Raw genomic sequence first — 20,887 nt, forward strand, 5'->3', positions numbered from 1 at the left:
CTTAACCTCTCTCTGCTTCAGTTTCCTCAACTGTGAAATGGGACCATAACAGCACCTACTCCCAGGTTTTTGTGGACTGAATGAGATAATGTTTGTAATGTGTTTAGTATAATGCCTAGCACAGAGTTGGTACTTAATAAATACTTATTCCTTTCCCCTTATAGACAAGGTAACTGAGAATCAGGGATGGTCACATAAGAAATGAGCATCACATTCTAGAGATAACTGGAATACATGACTTGCCCAGAATAAGTACTTAAATATTTGTAGAAATTGAATTGAATCTGATAGTTTTATTTGTTTAATCTCTAAAACTGTTTTCTAAAAAAATACCCAAAATACTCATTTAAATTTTACTGAAACTGCGCACATGGAACTGATTTAACTATCTGTCTCACCTCGTTAATTGGAGTGTTTTTCACACTGGCACCAATCCCCTTAGTTTTCCATGTAGCAGACCATGAGTCAAAATTCAAATATTCAAGATTTAATAAGGAAGTAACAGAACTCTGGCTAGCATCTATGCCTCAAGGACTCCATCAACTACTGTTACAAAGACACTGAATTTTTCTTTCCTCTCTATATATGTCTCTGTATACATACATGGATGTATAATGTTGTGGTGAGAAAGAGTGTGTAGGTATGAGTGTGTGTGTATGGGGGAAAGAGAGGGGGAGGAGGGAGAGAGAAGAAGAGAGAGAACGAGAGAGAGAAAGAAAGGTATAGGGTATAGGGTAGAACTTGGGGTTAAGAAAGCTCAGTTTCTGTCTGAGATACATGCTAGATGTGTCCCAGACAAGCCATTCAATCTCTCAGTGCCCTAGGTAACTCTGTAAGGCTGTAAATTACAAATGAATTGGCCGGTCAGTCGATAAGCATTTATTAAGTGCCTACTCTGTGCTGAGTGCTGGGGATACAAAGAAAAGACAGAGGCCATTCTTGCGCTCACAGGGCTCACAGTCTAATAGGGCAGGGAACATGCAAACAATTATGTACAAAAAACAAAATACACAGAGAATAAACTAGAGATAATCTATAGTGGGAAGACACTAAGGAGGAATCTAGAAATGTTTCTTGTTGAAGATGGAATTTTACTTAGGACACAATGAAAACCAGGACATGAAAATGAGAAGGGAGCATATTCCAGACATGGGGAACAGCCAGTGAACAAGTCCTGAGTCTGAAGATGGAGTATCTTGTATGAAGGATAACAAGGAGTTCAGTGTTACTGCACTACAGAGTGTGTGGGAAAAGAGTGAGCTATAAAAAGACTGGAAAAGTAGGAGGGAGCTAGATTGTGAAGTACTTTGAGTTACAAATAGAGGATTTTATATTTGATCTTGGAGGTGATAGGGAGCAATGGGAATTTATTGAGTAGGAGTATGTCCTGGTCAGAATGCTACTTTAAGATCAGTGAGTGAACTGGAGAGGGGAGAGACTAGAGGCAAGGAGACCAACCAGTGGGCTATCACAATACTTCAGGTGTGAGGGCACAATTGCCTTCACCAGGGTAGTGATAGTGAGAGAGGAGAGATGGCAGCACATACAAGACATACAAAGGTATAATCATCAGACCTTGACAACAGATTGGAAAAGGGGTGGGGGGTGTTGAGAGAAAATGATGAGTTCAGTCTGGGTGACTGGTAGGATGATGGTGTCCTTGATGGTAATAGGGAAGTTAAGAAGGGTGTAGAGTTTTGGGGGAAAGATACTGAGTTCAGTTTTAGACATGTTGAGTTTAAGGTGCTTAGGGGATATCCAGTTTGATATGGTAGAGATTCAAGCCTGGAGATCAGTGTAGAGAGGTTAGGGCAAGATAAGTAGATCTGAGAATTATCAGCATGGAGATGATAGTTGAAACCTTGGGAGCTAATGATATCACTGGCAGAGAGTTTAATTAATAGGGATTTCCTGAATCAATTAAAGGTTTGGAAAAATGACAACAAATCTAGCAAATTAGCTGGCTATCTAGGCAGACATTATCCAACTGAATTTAAAAAAAAAATATTTGTTGAACACCTAGGATGAACCAAGAACTTTTAAGTTTTTTATTCTATCTTAATACAAATTAGTGACTAGATTGGTTAGATAAATTGATTAGAACATGGTGGTAAGGAGTTAAAGTAATAGTTCTAATTTCCATATGGGCCAGTTAGCTTTATTTAGTTTCATATCCAGTCTTGAATCAGTTGTCTCAGAAATGTTTGCTACCATAAACAAGAAATACTGAGTAATTTTGAGTTGTTCAGTGTAAATCTATAATCACTTCTAGGGGAAGAAAACGAACAGCCCAACAACAACTCAAAGCCCATTTCTTACTGGCATAAGATATAGAACCATAATTCTTAACTCTGCTTAGTGAAAATACAAGGGCATCCGCAACTACTTCTAACTATTTCTAAGTGCAAAATTCTCAGTATGACACAGTTTTGAACTTATTTCAATCAAAATAAATACACTATGTAGCAAGTTTAAAAATCAAGCAATAAACAGGAATTCAAAAAGAAAAACCATTATTGTTCTGGATCCACCCAATGATTCATTAAATCCTACTGTGTTCTGCCTCTGACAAAAGCATCAAGGATTATTTTTTTTATGCCAAGCTCAGAGACCATAAATGCACAATCAAATATCCTAATTTCCCTTGCTAGTCCCTTATGGATCTGTTAGCCATGAACTTGGCTCAACTTATTGTCAAGCTTTTCATTTTTTCAAACTGTACAGTCTCAAGGGGGATGACTCAATTCTACTAAGCAAATATTTCCATTGGGCTGGAACCAATTTCTATATTTTACATAATTATAACTCTAAATAGTGTGAATCCAAATATATGGAACCACTTTAGAGATTTATCATTCACACTTATCAGGACCTAGTTGTACTTCTATAGGTGGGAGGCACTATACTAACTGTTAAAGAAAAAAACCAGTGGTCCCTGCCCCAATGGAGCTTACAGTCTAGTGAAGTTCTATAAGTTTAGTACATACCACGTAAAATCATGTTTCCTTTTGTTTTTATTTGTCCTTAGTGCACCTTCTTCAAGTTTTTATCCTAGTTCAAGGGATTTATTCAACCCTTTATGAGGTTTTGGATTTTCAAAGAATCAAAGAGTTCAATGCGACAGTGAAGCCCAGCTAGTTTAATTCACACCTGAACAAGAATCCCTTCCATAACATTTCCAGTAAATAATCATTCAGTCTCTGTTTGAAGTCCTACAGTGAAGGGTACCCACTACCTCTCAAGGTAGCCCATTTTTCTCTGTAAAAAATAATTAAAAAATAATCATTAGGAAATTTTTCTTGGTTTCAAACTCAAATCTATCTCTCTGCAGTTTTCACTGCTTGCTCTAATTTCTACCATTGGGCCCCAAAGACAAGTTTAATCCATTCCAAGAAGACATCACTTCAAATACTCCAACAAAGCCATATGTCCTCCTAAATCTCTTCTCTATGCTAAATGATAATACTAGCTAGTATTTATATAGCAATTTCAGATTTGCAAAGTGCTTTACAACTGTGATTTTACTTGATCTTTACAACAAACCTGTAAAGTAGGTGCTATTACTACCCTTCATTTCATAACTGAGGAACCTAAACCTGAGACGGATTGAGTGACAAGTTAGGAGGGGTAGAGAGACTAAACACCCCCAGTTCCTTCAACTGATCATTGTATATGAATATCCTGTTCCCTTCCCTAGGACCACTTCAATTTGTCCATCTCCTTCTTTATGAATTATGAACCTAGTTTAGCTGCATAGGACAATACACACCAAGAAGCTTGAGAATAGCTGAAATGGCAGCGGCAGCAGCAACCACTTCTCTGTGCCCTCTAGCATTGCTCCTTCACTGTGATCCCTCCAAACAAAATAAATCAGAATCTATACCTCAACCCCTCCTCTTCAGAGACTGTATGTGAATGGGAGCTTGAGAGAAGTAGAAGGGATGCCCACATATGACAAGAATGCCCACAGAAAACTATAGCCTAAAGTGTCAGTGTACCCAAGTATTATAAAGTGAACAGGACCACTTGTTGTTGTTGCTCAGTCATTTTGGTTATGTCCAACTCTGTGAGCCCATTTAGGGTCTTCTTGGCAAAGACACTAGAGAGGTTTGCCATTTCCTTCTCCAGCTCATTTTACAGATAAGGAAACTGAAGCAAACACGGTTAAATGACTTGCCTAGGGTCACACAGCTAGTAAGTGTTTAGGGCTGGATTTGAATGATGCATCAGAATGTAACTGCCTAACGATAAAACTACTTCACTCTTTATATTTGTATTACCAGTAATGGGTACCTAAGAGGAGCTTAAATAAGTGCTTATTAATTGATTGATCATATGAATTACTAAATGTGATGGCTTTTCCTCAAACTCCATTTTCCTTCATCTTTCTGATCCATCAAACCCTTACAAGCAATGTCACATAATCCAAAGAGGCTAAGAATACCCAGTCCTCCTCAGAATATGTGACACTGCTTTCTCTTGGTTCTTCTACCTATATGATTGTTCCTTCTCAGTTTCTTTTGCCATATTATCATCTACTTTCCACCCCTAAGGTTCTAATATGGGCTTTCTTCTGTCTCCCTTGCTAATTTCATCAGCTCTAATAGGTTTAATTACTATTTCTAAACAAATGACTCAGAGGTGGAGACAAGTTGCCAGAGTAAAGGAAGGGACTTACTTGAGCTCTCCCCCAAACTCATCCAAATACCTTTAAAAAATGACTCTAAACAAATTCTAGAACAGCAGAACTCACAAACTGAGTGAAGCAAATTTCCAGCCCAAGACAACTCATAAGGTTTGTCAGGTAAGGATTGTTGTATTAGAGTGAGAGAGGAGTACAGTCCAGCACAGGCCATGCCAGAAAAGACCAGGCACTAGCCCCAGGAAACCTGGAGCAGGCCTCAGGGTGACTGAATCAGTGGCACCAGTGGTTTCCAGACTCAGTCCACAGATACCAAAGACAACTTAGAAGGTCAGCAGAAAATGTCTCTTGCACTTGAATGAAAGTGGAGCACAATCCAGAACAAGTTTCATCAGCACAGCCTTGGCCCCAGCAAACCAGTAGCAGACCTTGGGAGTGACTGAATCAGCAGCAGCAGCTGCTTCTGGAGCTCTAAGCCTACAGATGGTAAGGGGGTCAAACAACTGGTCAGACGGAAATTACAGAGGTCTTTTTGCTAGCACTGAGGCAGAACTCTGTTGCTTTGCCTGTACTCAGCTCCAGGCTCTGTCCTGGGTGGCAGTTCCAGGATGAGGAGGAGCACTAGCACAGCAAAGCTTGTAGCTGCAGTGGAGGGGGGACCCTCCTCATAGTTCCAGGACAGAAAAGAATGCTTGTCACTCATACACTGGAGCACAGGCAGGGAGAGTAGTAAACACCTCCTCTTACATCATACCACACTGGAAGAACTGAAAACTTACAAGTCCCTAGAAGTATTTCTGAAAATAGCTGCACAAAACCCCTGATGTTTGATACAGTGCTCCTTCCACCATGTACCATAACAAAGGGATAGGCTGGGGAAATGAGCAAACAATGGGAGAAAAAACATAACCATGGAAAGTTACTATGGTGACAAAGAAGGTCAAAACACACACTCAGAAGAAGACAGCAAAATGAAAGCTCCTGCATCCAAAGGCTCCAAGAAAAATATGAAGGCTATGGAAGAATTCAAAAATATTTTGAAAGTCAGATAACAGAGATGGAGCAAAAATTGGGAAGAGAAATGAGAGTGACACAGAAAAATCATGGAAAAAAGAGTCATCATCTTGGTAAAGGAGATCCCCCCCAAAATACTGAAGAAAATAACACCTTAATAAAAAAACTAAACCAAATGGTAAAAGAGGTCCAAAAAAGCCAATGAGGAGAAAAATGCCTTAAAAAACAGAATTGTCCAAAGGGAAAAGGAGCTCCAAAAGTTCACTGAAGAAAATAATTCCTTGGAGCAAATGGAAGCTAATGACTTTATAAGAAATTAAGAAACAATAAAAACAAAACCCAAAGAATGAAAAAAATTGAAGACAGTGTGAAATATCTCATTAGAAAAACAACTGACCTGGAAAATAGATTCAAGAGAGATAATTTTAAAATTATCAAACTACTTACAAGCCATGGTCAAAAAAAGAAGCTAAGCATCATCTTTCAAGAAATTATCAAAGGAAACTGCCCTGATATTCTAGAACCAGAAGATAAAATAGAAACTAAGAATTCACCAATCACTTCCTAAAAGAGATCCCAAAATGAAAATTCCCAGGAATGTCATAGCCAAATTCCAGAGTTCCCAGGTCAAGGAGAAAACACTGCAAGCTGCCAAAAAGAAACAATTCATGTATCACAGTTAGGATAATGCAAGATTTAGCAGTTTCTACATTAGGGGATGAGAAGGCTTGGAATATGATATTCCAGAGGTCAAAGGAGGTAGGATTAAAACCAAGAATCACCTACTCAGCAGCCTGAGTATAATCCTTTAGGGGGGAAAATGGACATTCAATGAAATAGATGACTTTCAAGCATTCTTGATGAAGAGATGAATAGAAAATTTGATTTTCGAATACAAGACTCAAAGAAGCATAAAAAGATAAACAGGAAAGGGACTTAATCAGGTTACACTATTTACATTCCTACATGGGAAGATGATATTTGTAACTAGGGGTAGCTAGGGGTAATTAGGGGTAGTTAGAAGTAATATACATATACATACACATATATAGAAAGAGGGCACAGGTGTGACTTGCATATAAAGGGATGATATCTAAAAAATAAAATTAAGAGGTGAGAAAAAGGATTGTACTAGGAGAAAGGGAAAGGGAGAGGTACAATGGAGTAAATTATCTCACATAAAAAAGCTTTTACAGTGAAGGGGAAGAAGGGGGAAGTGAGAGGAAATGAGCAAACCTTACTCTCATCAGAATTGGATCAAAAAGGGAATAACATATACTCTCAATTGGGTATAGAAATCTATCTTACCCTCCAGAAAAGTAGGAGGGTCAATGGATAACAGAAGTGGCAGAAGATTAGAGGAGGTGATAGAAGGCAGGGCAGATTGTGAAAGGGTAGTCACACTCACTTTTGAGGAGGAACTGGGTGAAAAGAGAGATAAAATAGAATAAATGAGGCAAATAAAATGGAAGCAAATACAATTAGCAATAGTACCTATGAAAAAAATTTTGAAGCAAGTTTCTCCAATAAAGGTCTCATTTCTCATATGGAAAACTGAGTCAAATTTATAAAAATAAGAGCCATTCCCCAACTGATAAATGATCAAAAGTTAGGAAGTTTTCAGATGAAGTAATCAAAGCTATCTATAACCATATAAAAACATACTGTCATTATTGATTGGAAAAATGCAAATTAAAACAATTCTGAGTTACTACCTCATACCGATTAAATTGTCTAATAGGACAGAAAAGGTAAATTGCAAATCTTGTAGGGGATGTGAATAAAATGAGACATTAATGCACTATTGATGGAGTTGTAAACTGATTCAACCATTCTGGAAAGCACTTTGGAACTATACCCATAGGGCCATAAAACTATATATACCCTTTGACCTAATAATACCACTACTAAGTTTGTATCCAAAAAGAGATAAAAAACAAAAAGGAAAAGGACCTATATGTACAAAAATATTCATAGCAGTTCATTTCTGGGGACAAAAAATTGGAAATTGAGGGGATGCCCATCAATTGGGAAATGGCTGAACATGATGTGGAATGTGATTGTGATGGAACACTACTGTACTAACAAATGATTTGCAGGATGCTCTCAGAAATATTGGAAAGATTTGCCCAGGCTGATGCAAAGTAGAATGTACTGTGTACAACATAACAGCAATATTGTAAGATGATCACCTGTGAATGACTTAACTATTCTCAGAAATACAATGACCCAAGACAACTCTGAAGAACTAATAATGAAAAATGTTATCATCCCCAGAGAAAAAAATTGATGGTGTCTGAATACAGATTGAGCAAATTTTTTTATTTTCTTTTTCTTTCTTGAGGTTTTTTTTTTTTTTAATCTATGTTTTCTTTCACAACATTAATATTATGGAAATGTTTTGCATGACAAAAATAAAACACAAATGACTCCCAAACTGTTTGGCTATAATATCAATCCATATGAAAGTTCACTTCCACATCTCTAACTACGTGCTACACATTTCTATATGGTAAGCATCTCAAACTCAACATGACCCAAACTGAGCTCATCTTCTCTACTTAATCTGATCTTTCTCTAAACCTCCTTATCTCTGTTCAAAATGTTGCCATTCTCCCACTCACCTAGATTTGTAACCTTGGAGACATATTTGACACTTTCTTCTCCCTCACTTCCCATGTTAGATCAATTAAATCTTTTTAATTCTACACCCAAAACATTTCACTCATCTGTCTTCTCTCCATTCACAGTACCACCACCCTAGTTCAGGTCTTCATCACCTTTAGAATAGGTAATGACTAAAGCACTCATCTCTCTGACACAAGTATTTGCTTTCCTTTATCTATCACCCAGCTGCCATGCTATAGGTTCTTTCATATTACTCCTTTGCTCAAAAAATTTCAGTTGCTCCTTATTCCCTCTAGGATAAATTATAACTCCTCAGTCTGGCACTTAAGATCTACAATCTGGTTCCAGTCTTTCCAACCCTCCATATTATTCCTGTTCACATTCTCCATTCCAATCACACTGGCCATTTTGCTTCTCCCCAATCCATGTGCCTGTATTTGTAGAGCCCGCCCCAGTCCCTGGAATTCAGTCTCTCCCTATCTCTGTCTTTCAAAATTCTCCTCCAAGATTCTGGTTGTTAATGTTCACTGCTTCCTCATATATTCTTAGAGTTCTCTGTGTTCTTCTTTCACCCTCTCACTATTATTCTATATAATAATTTGTGCTCATGAGGGACTATTTCATTTTAGCCCATGAATTTCCATTATTTAAGATAATGCCTTATACACCATCATCACTCAATAAGCATTTGTGGAATTGAACTAAGATTTATGCAAAATGGGGCCACTGAAGACTTGAGCAAAGATTAAACAGATTAAGAAAGACTGGTCTGGCAGGGTTATTAGAATGGCTAGAGAAAAGGCAGGAATAGAGTTATAAATATATATATATATATACAGTAAGGGAGAAAGTAGATAGGGATAACTGAAAATACATTAAATTCACATATCACTTTGAATCATTCAGCTTTTAACATGTATTAAATATTTACTATATGAAATAATATATGATATTTATATAAAAATTTGCAACATGCTCTGAATTTTTTGAGCTTCAGAACTTTATAAGGTAGGTATTTCAGATATTCTGCCATTATTTCAATTTTACAGATGAGAAGACTGAGGCTCAGAGAAGTCAAATGCCTCACCTATGGTCACAAAGCTAGTAAATATCAGAAACAGTATCTGAACCTGTCTTCCTAACTAAAATCCAACCGTGCCACACATGGATAGACATCTCCATCAATTCTTACCTCAAAAGAAAAACATCCAAAATTGAATTCATCATTTAACCTTCTCATTAAACATACCTCCTTCTCTAATATTCACTATTTTTGTTGAGGGTACCTGTACTGCTATTTTTATACGCACACATGCACACACACACACACACACATTTTCCTTAAGGGGAGCAAAAACATGCAAACATGAAAAGGTAATTAAGGAAGATAATTACAAGGAAGATTAAGCTGTATCAGTGATGAGTCAAGTAAGTTTTGCATGAGCTCAGAAAGGGGATCTTTTGGTAATGTACTCAATCAACCTCTGATTGTTCATTGTGGACTGGAGCATTCAGGGAATAAATCACAGAGGAACAGATACCTAAGCAATGTCTCACAGAATAAGAATGATTTTTATATGTAGGTAAGAAAGTGTTTTAGTCAGGAGGACTGCTGAGACAAAGGCAGAGATGGAAATGCTTATGGCAACTTCAGCAGACAGTGATTCAACAGTGAGTAAGTAAATTTGCCCAAAACCAGAGTTTATTATATAAGAAGCAATGTCAGCTAAGTATTGCAAGGTAGGTTAGGTAAAGGGCATTGAATACTATGCTAATGATTCTAGACTTTATAGGGAAAGAGGCTTTGGGAAAAGAGAAGACTAGATCTAGGAAGAAACTCCCTCTACCAATGCAGATCCACAAACATTCTGTGACTTCAGGGTCTTAGGATTGCTTCAGAGCACTCAGTGATCAGGCAATTTGTCCAGGACCACACATCCAGTGCATGAAATCAGGTCTTCCTCACTTTGAGAAAGACTCTGTTATTCCAGACTGCCTCTCACTTGAACTTTACAACTGGTATATGACAAGAACCTTAGTTAATTAAACCTTTAACCAGGGTTCTAAGAAGTAGCAAATTGACTAACTCCAATCTCTTCTCTTGTCCCTGCCCCCCTCTTCCTGGCAAAGCTGTTAATGAGCAGTAAGTTGACACCTTGGGTATATAGAGACACTTTCTGGTCTAGTAAAACCCATTATGATTACTGCAAAGCCAGATGGCCTGTACAGCTGGTATATACATGCCAACTCTACAGGGTCATTTTTGCTTTGAGTAGGAACCTGAATGAACATGAACGCGTCTTTCCCTCAGGGAAGCCCCCCAACGAAACAAGCTTGGAGTGGAAGGGGTCTTCCAGATCTCTGGGGGCCAATACAGGAACATATCAGATATCTTACAGCTTGGACAGAATTGATCTATCTGTCCTTAGAGTAGCAAGAGTGTTTAGGAAGTCAAATGCAGTTCATGAAGCATGAGGTAGAGTAATTTCAAGAGTCATCACAGCCTGGGTGAACTGGATTGAGCCCTGGGTCAAGGCATATGGCTGTGTCCCCATCCTCAGTATCTAGCACAATGAATCTACTCAGATGGCGTTGATGACAAAGACAAAGGAATGGCACACATTCTAATCTGGTCTAGAGGCGCTCTGGTTATACAGGTTCATTCTACAAAACTAAGACAAAAGTACTGAATTTCTAACGAGCTGAATTAGAGATTGAGTACATTGCCAAAAGATTCTTTTAAATCGCCTGCCCAATTTGTGCTAAAAGAGCTGACTACTAAAAAAGGTGCTAAAATTGTATTTACATATAGTTTTCAGGAAAAATCAACTGGAAAGCTCAAATTAATCAACAAATATTTATTAAGCAAGTACTTTCCGTTTGCAAAACATGTAGAAAGAGAAGTATATTATATATGTGTGTGTGGGTATATATTTATATTTATATACACATAAATGTATTCGATGTATGAATGTTACAAATACTACGTACAGGTCACAAACTATCCTAGAGCCTGGTCCTCGGAATAAATTAGGTCTGCATGCGCCCAAGATCAACTCCCGTATGCTACATGAACAAAAGAGTCAACAGTGTTTTCTTGCGGCATGTGAATTCTTGAGTGCAACATTTTTGTCATTGTATCCCTATTGCTTAGCATGCTATCTTGTAATACAAAAAGTAATTCATAAATAATCAGTGAATTACTGAGTTGAATTGACTAATTTTAAAATTATGTTTTAGTAATAATTCCATTTTACTAGCCAAGTATTTAGTAAAATTAGGATCTCCAGACTAGCTGCTTTCACTCCTCACCTCAATTTGTGGTTTTAATGCTACTGTTGCTAGATTAAATACTGAAAGTCATGGTAAAAACAGAGTTGAAAGCTGCTAATAATTTTATCTTTGAAGCACTAACGTTTTTAACCTCTGGCTTCCACACGATACGAAGTATCCAATTACCCCTTCCAGCGGGCACAACTTGTCACCTGAGATAAAGACCTATTAATATTACATAGAACAGGTAACGGTGATCTCAGTGCAGGTAAGGACAGCCAGAAATCTGCCTTGCTATGTAGGCCAAACTCTGTTTTGCATGTGGTTTATGTCTCCATCATCTCTTTCTTCTTGTTTCCTACCACACTTGACCATGGATCCCCTAGATCCCTTTGTCAGATGTCATGCAAAGAAGTTAGGCCAATTGGCCATGCATTGTTATACTGGGTGGTTATTTAACATTGTTTTCATTCCACTCCATAGATAACCAAATACAGGAGAGGAGTCTGAATGCAAATTTCACAGAACAAATCCCCTTAATAAAAGAATTTGTTCTATAAAACTTGGAATCAGTCAAAAAGTGGCACCCAGGGACCTAGAAGGACAGGTTCCCCACCCCTGCCTTAGACAAACACTTTGACTCTCTGGGCACTGGTTTCCTCATTTGCAAATTAGGAGGTTGGACTCGATGTTTTCCAATTCCAAATCTATGATCTCATGATCCAGATCTGAATCTATGATTCTATGATTAACAAGTACTTCATAACAGAAAACTATACTCAAATCTCTTTAAGAAGGTGAAAATTAATCTTATTATAATCTTATTAATATCTAGCATTTACATAGCACTTACTGTGTGCCAGGTATTGTGATACTTTACAAATATTAGCTCATTTGATCCTCACAACAACCCTGGAAGGAAAATGATATTATTATCCCCATTTTACAGATGAGAAAACTGAGGCAAACAGGTTAAATGACTTGCTCTGGGTCACAAAGTCAGTTTCTGAGGTCACATTTGAACTCAGATCCCCCTGCCTCTAAAATTAGTGCTCTATTCACTGTGGCACCTACCAGCCCCAAATTCTCAAGACCACATAAAGTAATTCAGATAGTCAAAGTACTGCCAGATCTCACTGCAACCAAAAAATTTTGGTACTGGTTAAAAAACAAAAAGTAGGTCAAGGTAAGACCAGACAAACAAGAAACAGAAGCATTTACCATTAGAATCCAGTTGACAGATTCAAAACCACAAACTACTGAGAGACTCCCAATTTGACAAGAAGTTTTAGTAAACTATGAAGAAATTTGGCAGAAATTAGGATTAGATCATCATCTTAGATTACACTACACAAAGCTCAAAAAATGGATACATGACATGAATGCAGAAGGTCACAACACAAAAACAGAGAAAATAAAATCAGATACCTTGCACAACTTTACCTAGAAGAGTTTTAACTAAATAAATAAGTGATAGAGGAGATCATAAACGATAAAATAGACAAGAAACTGAGGCAAAGGTTATGTGATTTGCCCAGGGTCACATAATCTCTGAAGTCACATTTGAACTCAAGTTTTCCTGACTCCAGGCCAAGCACTCTATCCCCTATATCACTGAGCTAGCTCATTTCTGAGTGGAAAAAAAAAAGATTGGTACCATATATCTTCAAAAAAAACCAACACATACAAAATATATAGCAAACTGCCACAAATATATTTGAGATCAAGAGCAATCTGCTAATAGATAAGGAGGTTTTCAAAACAGTGACACAGGAAGTTTGCATGTCCACATACAAAACATGTTCCAAATCACTGCTAATGAAAGAAACAAAAATTAAAATAATTCTAAGATTTTACTTCACTCCACGAAAATTGGCAAAGAGAGTAAGAGATTACAACAGTCATTGTTGAAAGACTGAGGGATAATGGAAATAAGGAAAGAATGATGAAAGGAAGGAAGGAAAGGAAGAAGGAAGAAAAAGAAAGGAAGGGAAAAAAAGTCAGTCAAGCCAATAAACATTTGTCAAGCATCTATCATGTACTAGGCACTATGCCAAGTGCTAAAAGAAGAAAAAAGATGGAAGAGGGCCACTCATATTTATACAGTTCTCTAAGCTTGCCAAGTGCTTTACATATATTATTTCATTTCATTTTCAAAATAATTCTGTGAAATGCATGCTATTATTATAATGATTCTGAAGCTGACAGAGGTTAAATGACTTTCCTAGGCTCACACAGCTAGTAAGTATCTAAAAGCAGGATTCGAATTCAGGGCTTTTTTATTCCAAGTCCATTTCTCTATCCACTATGGCACCTAGCTATTAATAGCTCAACACTGGGAAATAAGACATTTTGCACATGAAAAGAGGACAAAGGTCCTTGTTTGGAATGAGACCCACAAATGATTTCCATAGACCCTCCCAAATTTCACAGAATTTTGGTTCAAACTATTTCTGTCCCATGGGAGAATTTCTTTGGATGAAAACAACCAATTCTGTGGGAAATCACCAAAAATAAGATTGTCTATAGAAATTACAAAAACTAAATACATTGGAAGATACTTCTTAAATATTAGACTTTTGTCTTCTGGGAGATTGCAGATAATCAAGTGTCTGGCAAAATATGAACTGCCTCCTGAAACTTGGTCTCAATCTGCAATAATAATGGCTCACATTTGTATAGACCTTTAAGGATTACAAAGTGATTTCCTCATATGTATGTGAGGCAGGGAATCAAAATATCACACATTTTACGTTTTAAAAATGCGGAAATTGAGGTTAGGAGAAATTACGTGATTTGTCCATTATTTCACAGCTTATAAGTCCTTGAGTTGGGATATGCCTGATATGGAACTAGTTGTACTGTTCAGTTAGTATATTCTGGTAGACTGTACTCTTGAAATATGACATTCTACCACAGTGCCTTAATCAGAGTTAAAAACTCATTAAGCATCTTAAATTATAAAGCCTAGGAAATTTTTCCTTTTTTACAATGGAAGAGAAAAAAATGGGGACCCATTGGTGCTATCACCTAAGCAATCTTGTCGTTCCCCTAGTATCTTCTTGCATAATGTCTGGGAAGGACATCTCCTCTGGGACATTCAGACTAACAACTCCACCTCAGATTTCACCCCAGGACTATCAGGAAAACTTTCACCAAAGGAACAAAGACTGAAGGGGGGGGGGGGGGGGGAATTGTCTTTTTGGCTTGGAGGGGATAATGCAATTTTATCATGCATGTTCCCTGTGCCTTAGGCATTAGCTATTTCAATTCTCTGGTCTTCATTTTGCTCATCTGTAAAAAGAACAGGTTGGCTTAGACAATGAACTCATTTTTAAAAATATTTTGAGAGATAGAGAACATTACAAAATGCAAAATGGATAATTTTGATTACATTAAATTGAAAAGTTTTTGTACAAATAAAGCCAGTGCAACCAAGATTAGGAGGGAAGCAGAAAACTGGAAAAGGATTTTTACAATCAATGTCTCTGATACAGGCTTCATTTCTAAAATATATAGATTACTGAGTCAAATTTAGTAAAATACAGTTCATTCCCCTAATTTTGATAGACTTGGCTCTTCTTAGCAATGCAAGGTTCTAAGACCACCCCCAAAGATTCATGATGGAAAATGCTATCCACATCCAGAGAAAGAATTATGGAGTATGAATACAAACTATTTGTTCTCTCTCTTTCTTGTTTTGTTTCTTCTTTCTCATGATTCATTCCACTGGTTATAATTTTTCTTTGCAATATGACTAATATGAAAATATATTTCATGTAAATGTATATGTAGAGCCAATGTTGGATTGCATGCCATCTTGGGGAGGGTGGAAGAAGAAGGGGAGGGAGAGAGGGGGAGAGAATATGGAACTCAAAAGCTTGTGGAACTGAATGTTGTAAACTAAAAAATAAATAAATTTTTTAAAAAGAAAAAATATCACTGGTTTCCTTTGTGATCCTATGCATTTTATTTTATGCCTCAAAAAAACATTATTGGGGAAAAGGGTACATAGATTTCACCAGACTGACAAAAGGGATCATGATAAAAAAAATTTTAAGAATCTCTGGATCTGATGATCATTCCAATTCATTTCAACTCTATCCTTCTATGATCTTTGATCCCCAAAGAAATTCGTTTGGAAAAAAAGTAGTTACTTGTTGGGAAAGTCTTGTTTTTCTCCTCATCTCTCTCAGAGGTTCAGATCTAATGATTTATCTTATTATCTAACAGAAAACTAAGCAACTTCATCTCTCTAATTTCATCTCATTACAATTAAATAGGCATGGGACTATGAAAAGCTTTTCCCTTTGTATTATTCTATCTCAGTCACAATTACTGAAGGATGTTAAACTGTGATGCTTTTCTGAAGAGGAAGCAGTTCCTATTTTTGAAGTCATTGCTGGATTGAGGAATTTGATCTGTTGTTCCTGGTTTGTTTTTTTTTAATGTGACAAAGGCATTTGTTAGCTTCTTAACAAAGAAAACTAGGGGTAAGGGATGGGGAGAAAGAGTGAAGGAGACTGCAAATTATGAGGAAGTCACATCCATCTGATATACTTTCATTTAAGAAAAAAGCGTTCAGCCCCAAATAGACTCCTATATTTTATTTTACTTTAATATATGAGCCACTCAAAACTTTCATTTCCCCTATTTTTTAGCAATAGAAATCAAGAACTTTTATGTACTTTAATGTTAATATAGGAAGATTTATCCAAAGCAAAGACTATTTGTTATCTGTTTTCCTTTTCCATTTTGCATAAGGAAAAACAAGGCCTGAACCTCTCACAATTCTCAGGAAGGAGCAAAGAAAAATGCCTTGGATTTAATGCTGCCATTCTTAATATGACTTCCCTACTCTCATCAACCAAGCATCTGTTTGATGAGTGACCTTTTAACATGATCTTCTCTAGGCATCAGGATAATTTCCATGACAATGGCTCACAATGACAGTTCAAAGATCAGGAGAAGGAAAAGCAAGCTGGAATTCGAGAAGGAAGAAAAGAATACTGTGAGAATATTTCCTCTAAAATATAAACTAACAAAAGATGATAGCAATTAACAATGGCATTTTGAGAGATAAGAGGATGACATTAATGATGACAGCGCCACTTGCCCACCAAACACCTCCAGGCTCATAAATGCTAGTCCCAGAGCTTGGGGGTATGGAACTTTCAGGGATAAAAGGGGCTTCTAGGAAATTCTGGGACTAGGTTGAGAAAGTTAAGCTTGTTTTTATACAGAAAAAAAAAATCTCTCCCATAGTTAGTTGTTTTGGGGTTTTTTTTTTGGTACAGAATATCATGCAGGTATTATATTTTAAAAGGAGAAAAATTACTAGCCTTGAAATACTCTTCCCAAATTCTCTTCACATAATGGAAGATGTGAGAATTCTCTAGAAAAAAGTGTAAGAAAGATTAGATTCTGACACAGGTAATTATATTGGTTATTTTTTCTTAATGAAACCTTGCATGTTGAGAAAATTAAATAGAGAAATATTAAATAGAGAAAATTAAACCCTAGTGAGGAAGGGTTTAGGAAAACACAAAGCTTTTTACCCTGCAAAACAGAGCAAAACAACCCAGAGAAAACCAAACCCTGTTGAGGAAAGGATGAGCCATGCACTGTACTGGTGCTTAGGAAATTACTATTTAATGGTTGGTACGGTGAATGAACCTAGGCAATGAACAGCACAGCATAAACTATGGACAGATTCATTGGAGGTCTCTTTTCTGAAAAGGCATAATGGGTATTCAACAGAATGGGGACAGTGATTAGATGGTCTCCTCACCTCATGCCTCCAGCTGTGAATAAGTACTACGACTGCTGATACAGAAGAAACAATCAGAATAACACTAGTTCATTCTCATTGCGTGGGCCCTGAAGATCTAGAACTGGGTTTACATTTCTTTAATGGTACTATAACGAACAGCTTTGGTTGTTTTGTTTTTTCTTTTTAATGGCAATAAGGTGGTGGAGGAAAGGCCGGATATCCAGATTTTTAATTTCTCAAGAATGCTGATGTCCTGGGCTTTTTTATATACTACACTGATCCCTAGGATGCACTACTTGGCAAGAAGCACTGACAGGCTAATATCGTAATAGCAGCAGATGAATTTTAACTAACAGATCAACAAAGTACACAGGGCTGAATGGCTGTAATTTAAAAAAAAAAGGATCAAGACTCTAAGAAGCTTGAGAGATCAAATCTAACATTGCACCATAGCTATTCAGCATGTCAAATAATATCTAGGAACTGCAGCAATATTTCAGAGCAGTGGAATAGGGGAGCACTCCAACCACAATGTCACTTAAGACACCACATTTGGACTTACCTACGCTGGTAGGAAATATATCTTCGTTATTGATTTGTACTTCAATCCAGTCCATGAGAAGGTTCATATATTGGGGGGCTGGCAATGCAGTAGGTTTCTTGTACTTAAGGTCATCCTGCCACCGGTACTCATATTTTGGGCCCCCTGACATCACAGGACAGGTCCTCTCAGTGCAGAACTCACAGATAGTGCCATAAATCAAGTTGATACGGTTGAAGAAGTCTACAACATGAACAGCAACCCAGTCATTTTGGTCTTCCCCACTGGGCAGCTGCACTGCTGCCTTCAGGTCCACCCCGGAATTCAGAGAGGCTTGCGCCCTTTTGTGGAGCTCAAACCTTTGTGTGCCAGGTTCAAATTTGCGCTTGGGACGAAAGGTCTTGTCTTTATTGAAAACCTGCTTTAGGGCTATTGACATTGTCTTCTCTTCTCTTCTTTTACAGGAGGCGAAAAGGCACCAAGAGCTTTTTGGTGATATATCACAGCCCAGGAGGGTTTTCCACTGCCAACCCTCAGGCCCCAGTCTTGCAGCCACGGTTTCCAGTCTCTTTTAAACAGTCCCTTCACTTTTCCTTTTGGATGTTTTCCCAAGAGACCTCATGTTCCTAAAGCTAGAAGGGAAAAATATATGTGTGAGTGCCTGGTTTGCACTATCATGTGGTATTAAAGGTGAGCTAGTCACATTCCTAGCTGACTAAACCTTCATCCACCAGATGATGAATATTAGTGGGTTGAGGGTACCAATCTGTGAATCTTGGTTATTTGTTCAAACTGGTAAAAACCAAACACAAAACTTCATGTGTTCATAGACTAACATACTTGAATACATGTCAAAAGTCTCTGCTAGAGTCAGGGGGCAGAGTCAAGATGGTGGAGTAGAAGCAGAGACTTGCTAGACCTCTCCCCCTAAGCCCTGCCAAATACCTGTAAAAAGTGACTCTGAACAAATTCTGGAGCTGCAGAACCCACAGAATGATAGAATGAAGCAAATCTCTAGCCCAAGAAAACCAAGAAGGTCAACTGGAAGGTCTAGCATGTGCCACACTGGGAGCAGAAGCACAGTCCAACTTGGAGCACGCAGGCACAGACAGGACCTGAGCAGGCCTTGGGGGACTGAATATCTGGCACCACTCTGTGGTGGCTTCCAGACTTCACAACCGCAAAACACCTAGGAAAAATTGGAAGGTCAGTGGAAAAAAACCTATTGGACATGTGTGAGAGAGTAGAGTTGTTCAGCCCCAGTTCCAGGGTAGTGGGGGGGTGGAGGAGCCTGCTGCAGCATATTAGTAGCAGGGGCAATGGCTGTTTCTGGAGCTGTAGGCCCACAGATTGTGGGGGGATTGAATGGCTGACAGTATACCTCCCCTACCCCTTCTGAAAGCAGAGAACTACCTTGACAAAGAACTCAAAAGTCAAGTAAATGGCTAGGGAAAGAAGCAAAAATTGGAAAAAGAATAAGACTATGGAATCTTACTTGAGTGACAAGGAAGACCAAAATGTACAAACAGAAGAAGACAACAAAGTCAAAACTCCTGCATCCAGAGCTTCCAAGAAAAATATGAATTGGTCTCAGATCATGGAAGAGCTCAAAAAGGATTTTGGAAATCAAGTAAGAGAAGCAGAGCAAAAATTGGGAAAAGAAATGAGAGTAATGCAAGAAAATCATGAAAAATGAGTCAACTGCTTGCCAAAGGGGACCCAAAAAATGCTGAAGACAATAATACCTTAAAAAATAGACTAACCCAAATGACAACAGAGAACTACAAATCCAATGAAGAGAAGAATGCCTTAAAAAGCAGAGCTGACCAGATAGAGAAGGAGGTCCAAAAGCTCACTGAAGAAAAACTCCATTAGAATGGAGCCAATGGAAGCTAATGACTTTATGAAAAATCAAGAAATTATAAAACAAAACCAAAGGAATGAAAAAGTAGACAACATGAAATATCTCATTGGAAAAACAACTGACCTGGAAAATAGATCCAGGAGAAGCAATTTAAAAATTATGGGACTACCTAAAAGCCATGATCATGAAATTATCTTTCATGAAATTATCAAGGAAAACTTCCCTGATATTCTAGAACTAGATGATAAAATAGATATTGAAAGAATCCACTGATCACTTCCTGAAAGAGATCCCAGAAGGAAAACTCCTAGGAATATTGTAGCCAAATTCCTGAGCTCCCAGGTCAAGGAGAAAATATGGCAAGCAGCCAGAAAGAAATAATTTGAGTTTTGTGGAAACACAACTAGGATAACACAATATCTAGCACAAGATTTTCTACATTAAGGCATCAGAGGGCTTGGAATATGTATTGATAATACTTTTTTTAAGTATAATCAAGTACTTCTGACTGAATAATATGATTAAAGAAGATCTTCCCCACCCATTAATGGGCCTGGGAAAATTTTTAGGAAGGCCCACACCTTTGGTTAACGAGGCACTGGTTCTCAAGAGTTGTGATGCCCTCTGGCTCTAAACAGTATATAAATACTCTGAGGTGAAGTTTTGTTTTGGGATTCACTCATTGGAAGAATACTATTTGGCCAGATGAGACTCTGGGTAGCCATTGAATCCTCCAGCTTTGAAGATGCGGGTGTTGGTGCTTCCCTCTCTGGTAATTATGGTCAGATAGTTGGACTTTTCTGTTGATCTATGATATACGTATTGCTTATGGTCAGACAGCTGGAAACCTGTCTGTTGGTCTTTATTTCTCTTCTTGTATTTTTCTCTATTGGTGAATGATACATGTGCTTGATTAAAGGAGATTAACCCCTCAAAAGTTGCCTTTCCTTTTAGAAAAGCAGATCAAAGAACCTATGTTTGTGGGGGTGCTTGCTTTTACAGTATATGACATTTCAGAGGTCAAAGGAGCTAGGATTAAAACAAGAATCATCTACCCAGCAAAATTGAGTATAATACTTCAGGGGGAAAATGGTCATTCAATGAAACAGAGGATTTTTAAGCATTCTTGATGAAGAGACCAGAGCCAAATAG

The 20,887-nt window shown here is 37.7% G+C and overlaps 1 protein-coding gene across 10 annotated transcripts in view; it reads right to left on the minus strand.

Moving 5' to 3' along the window:
• The window catches only part of MOB3B (MOB kinase activator 3B), a 351,484-nt gene that overhangs the window by 191,972 nt on the left and 138,625 nt on the right, over nucleotides 1-20,887 (minus strand). For all 10 annotated transcript variants that reach the window (XM_072612554.1, XM_072612591.1, XM_072612578.1 and 7 more), the window contains one exon: nucleotides 17,893-18,503. In XM_072612554.1, the coding sequence (XP_072468655.1) occupies nucleotides 17,893-18,310 (418 nt within the window). In that variant the 5' untranslated portion in view covers nucleotides 18,311-18,503. The remainder of the gene's footprint in view (nucleotides 1-17,892; nucleotides 18,504-20,887) is intronic.

Source organism: Notamacropus eugenii, chromosome 1, assembly GCF_028372415.1.
Source record: "Notamacropus eugenii isolate mMacEug1 chromosome 1, mMacEug1.pri_v2, whole genome shotgun sequence".
Classification (NCBI taxonomy): domain Eukaryota; kingdom Metazoa; phylum Chordata; class Mammalia; order Diprotodontia; family Macropodidae; genus Notamacropus; species Notamacropus eugenii.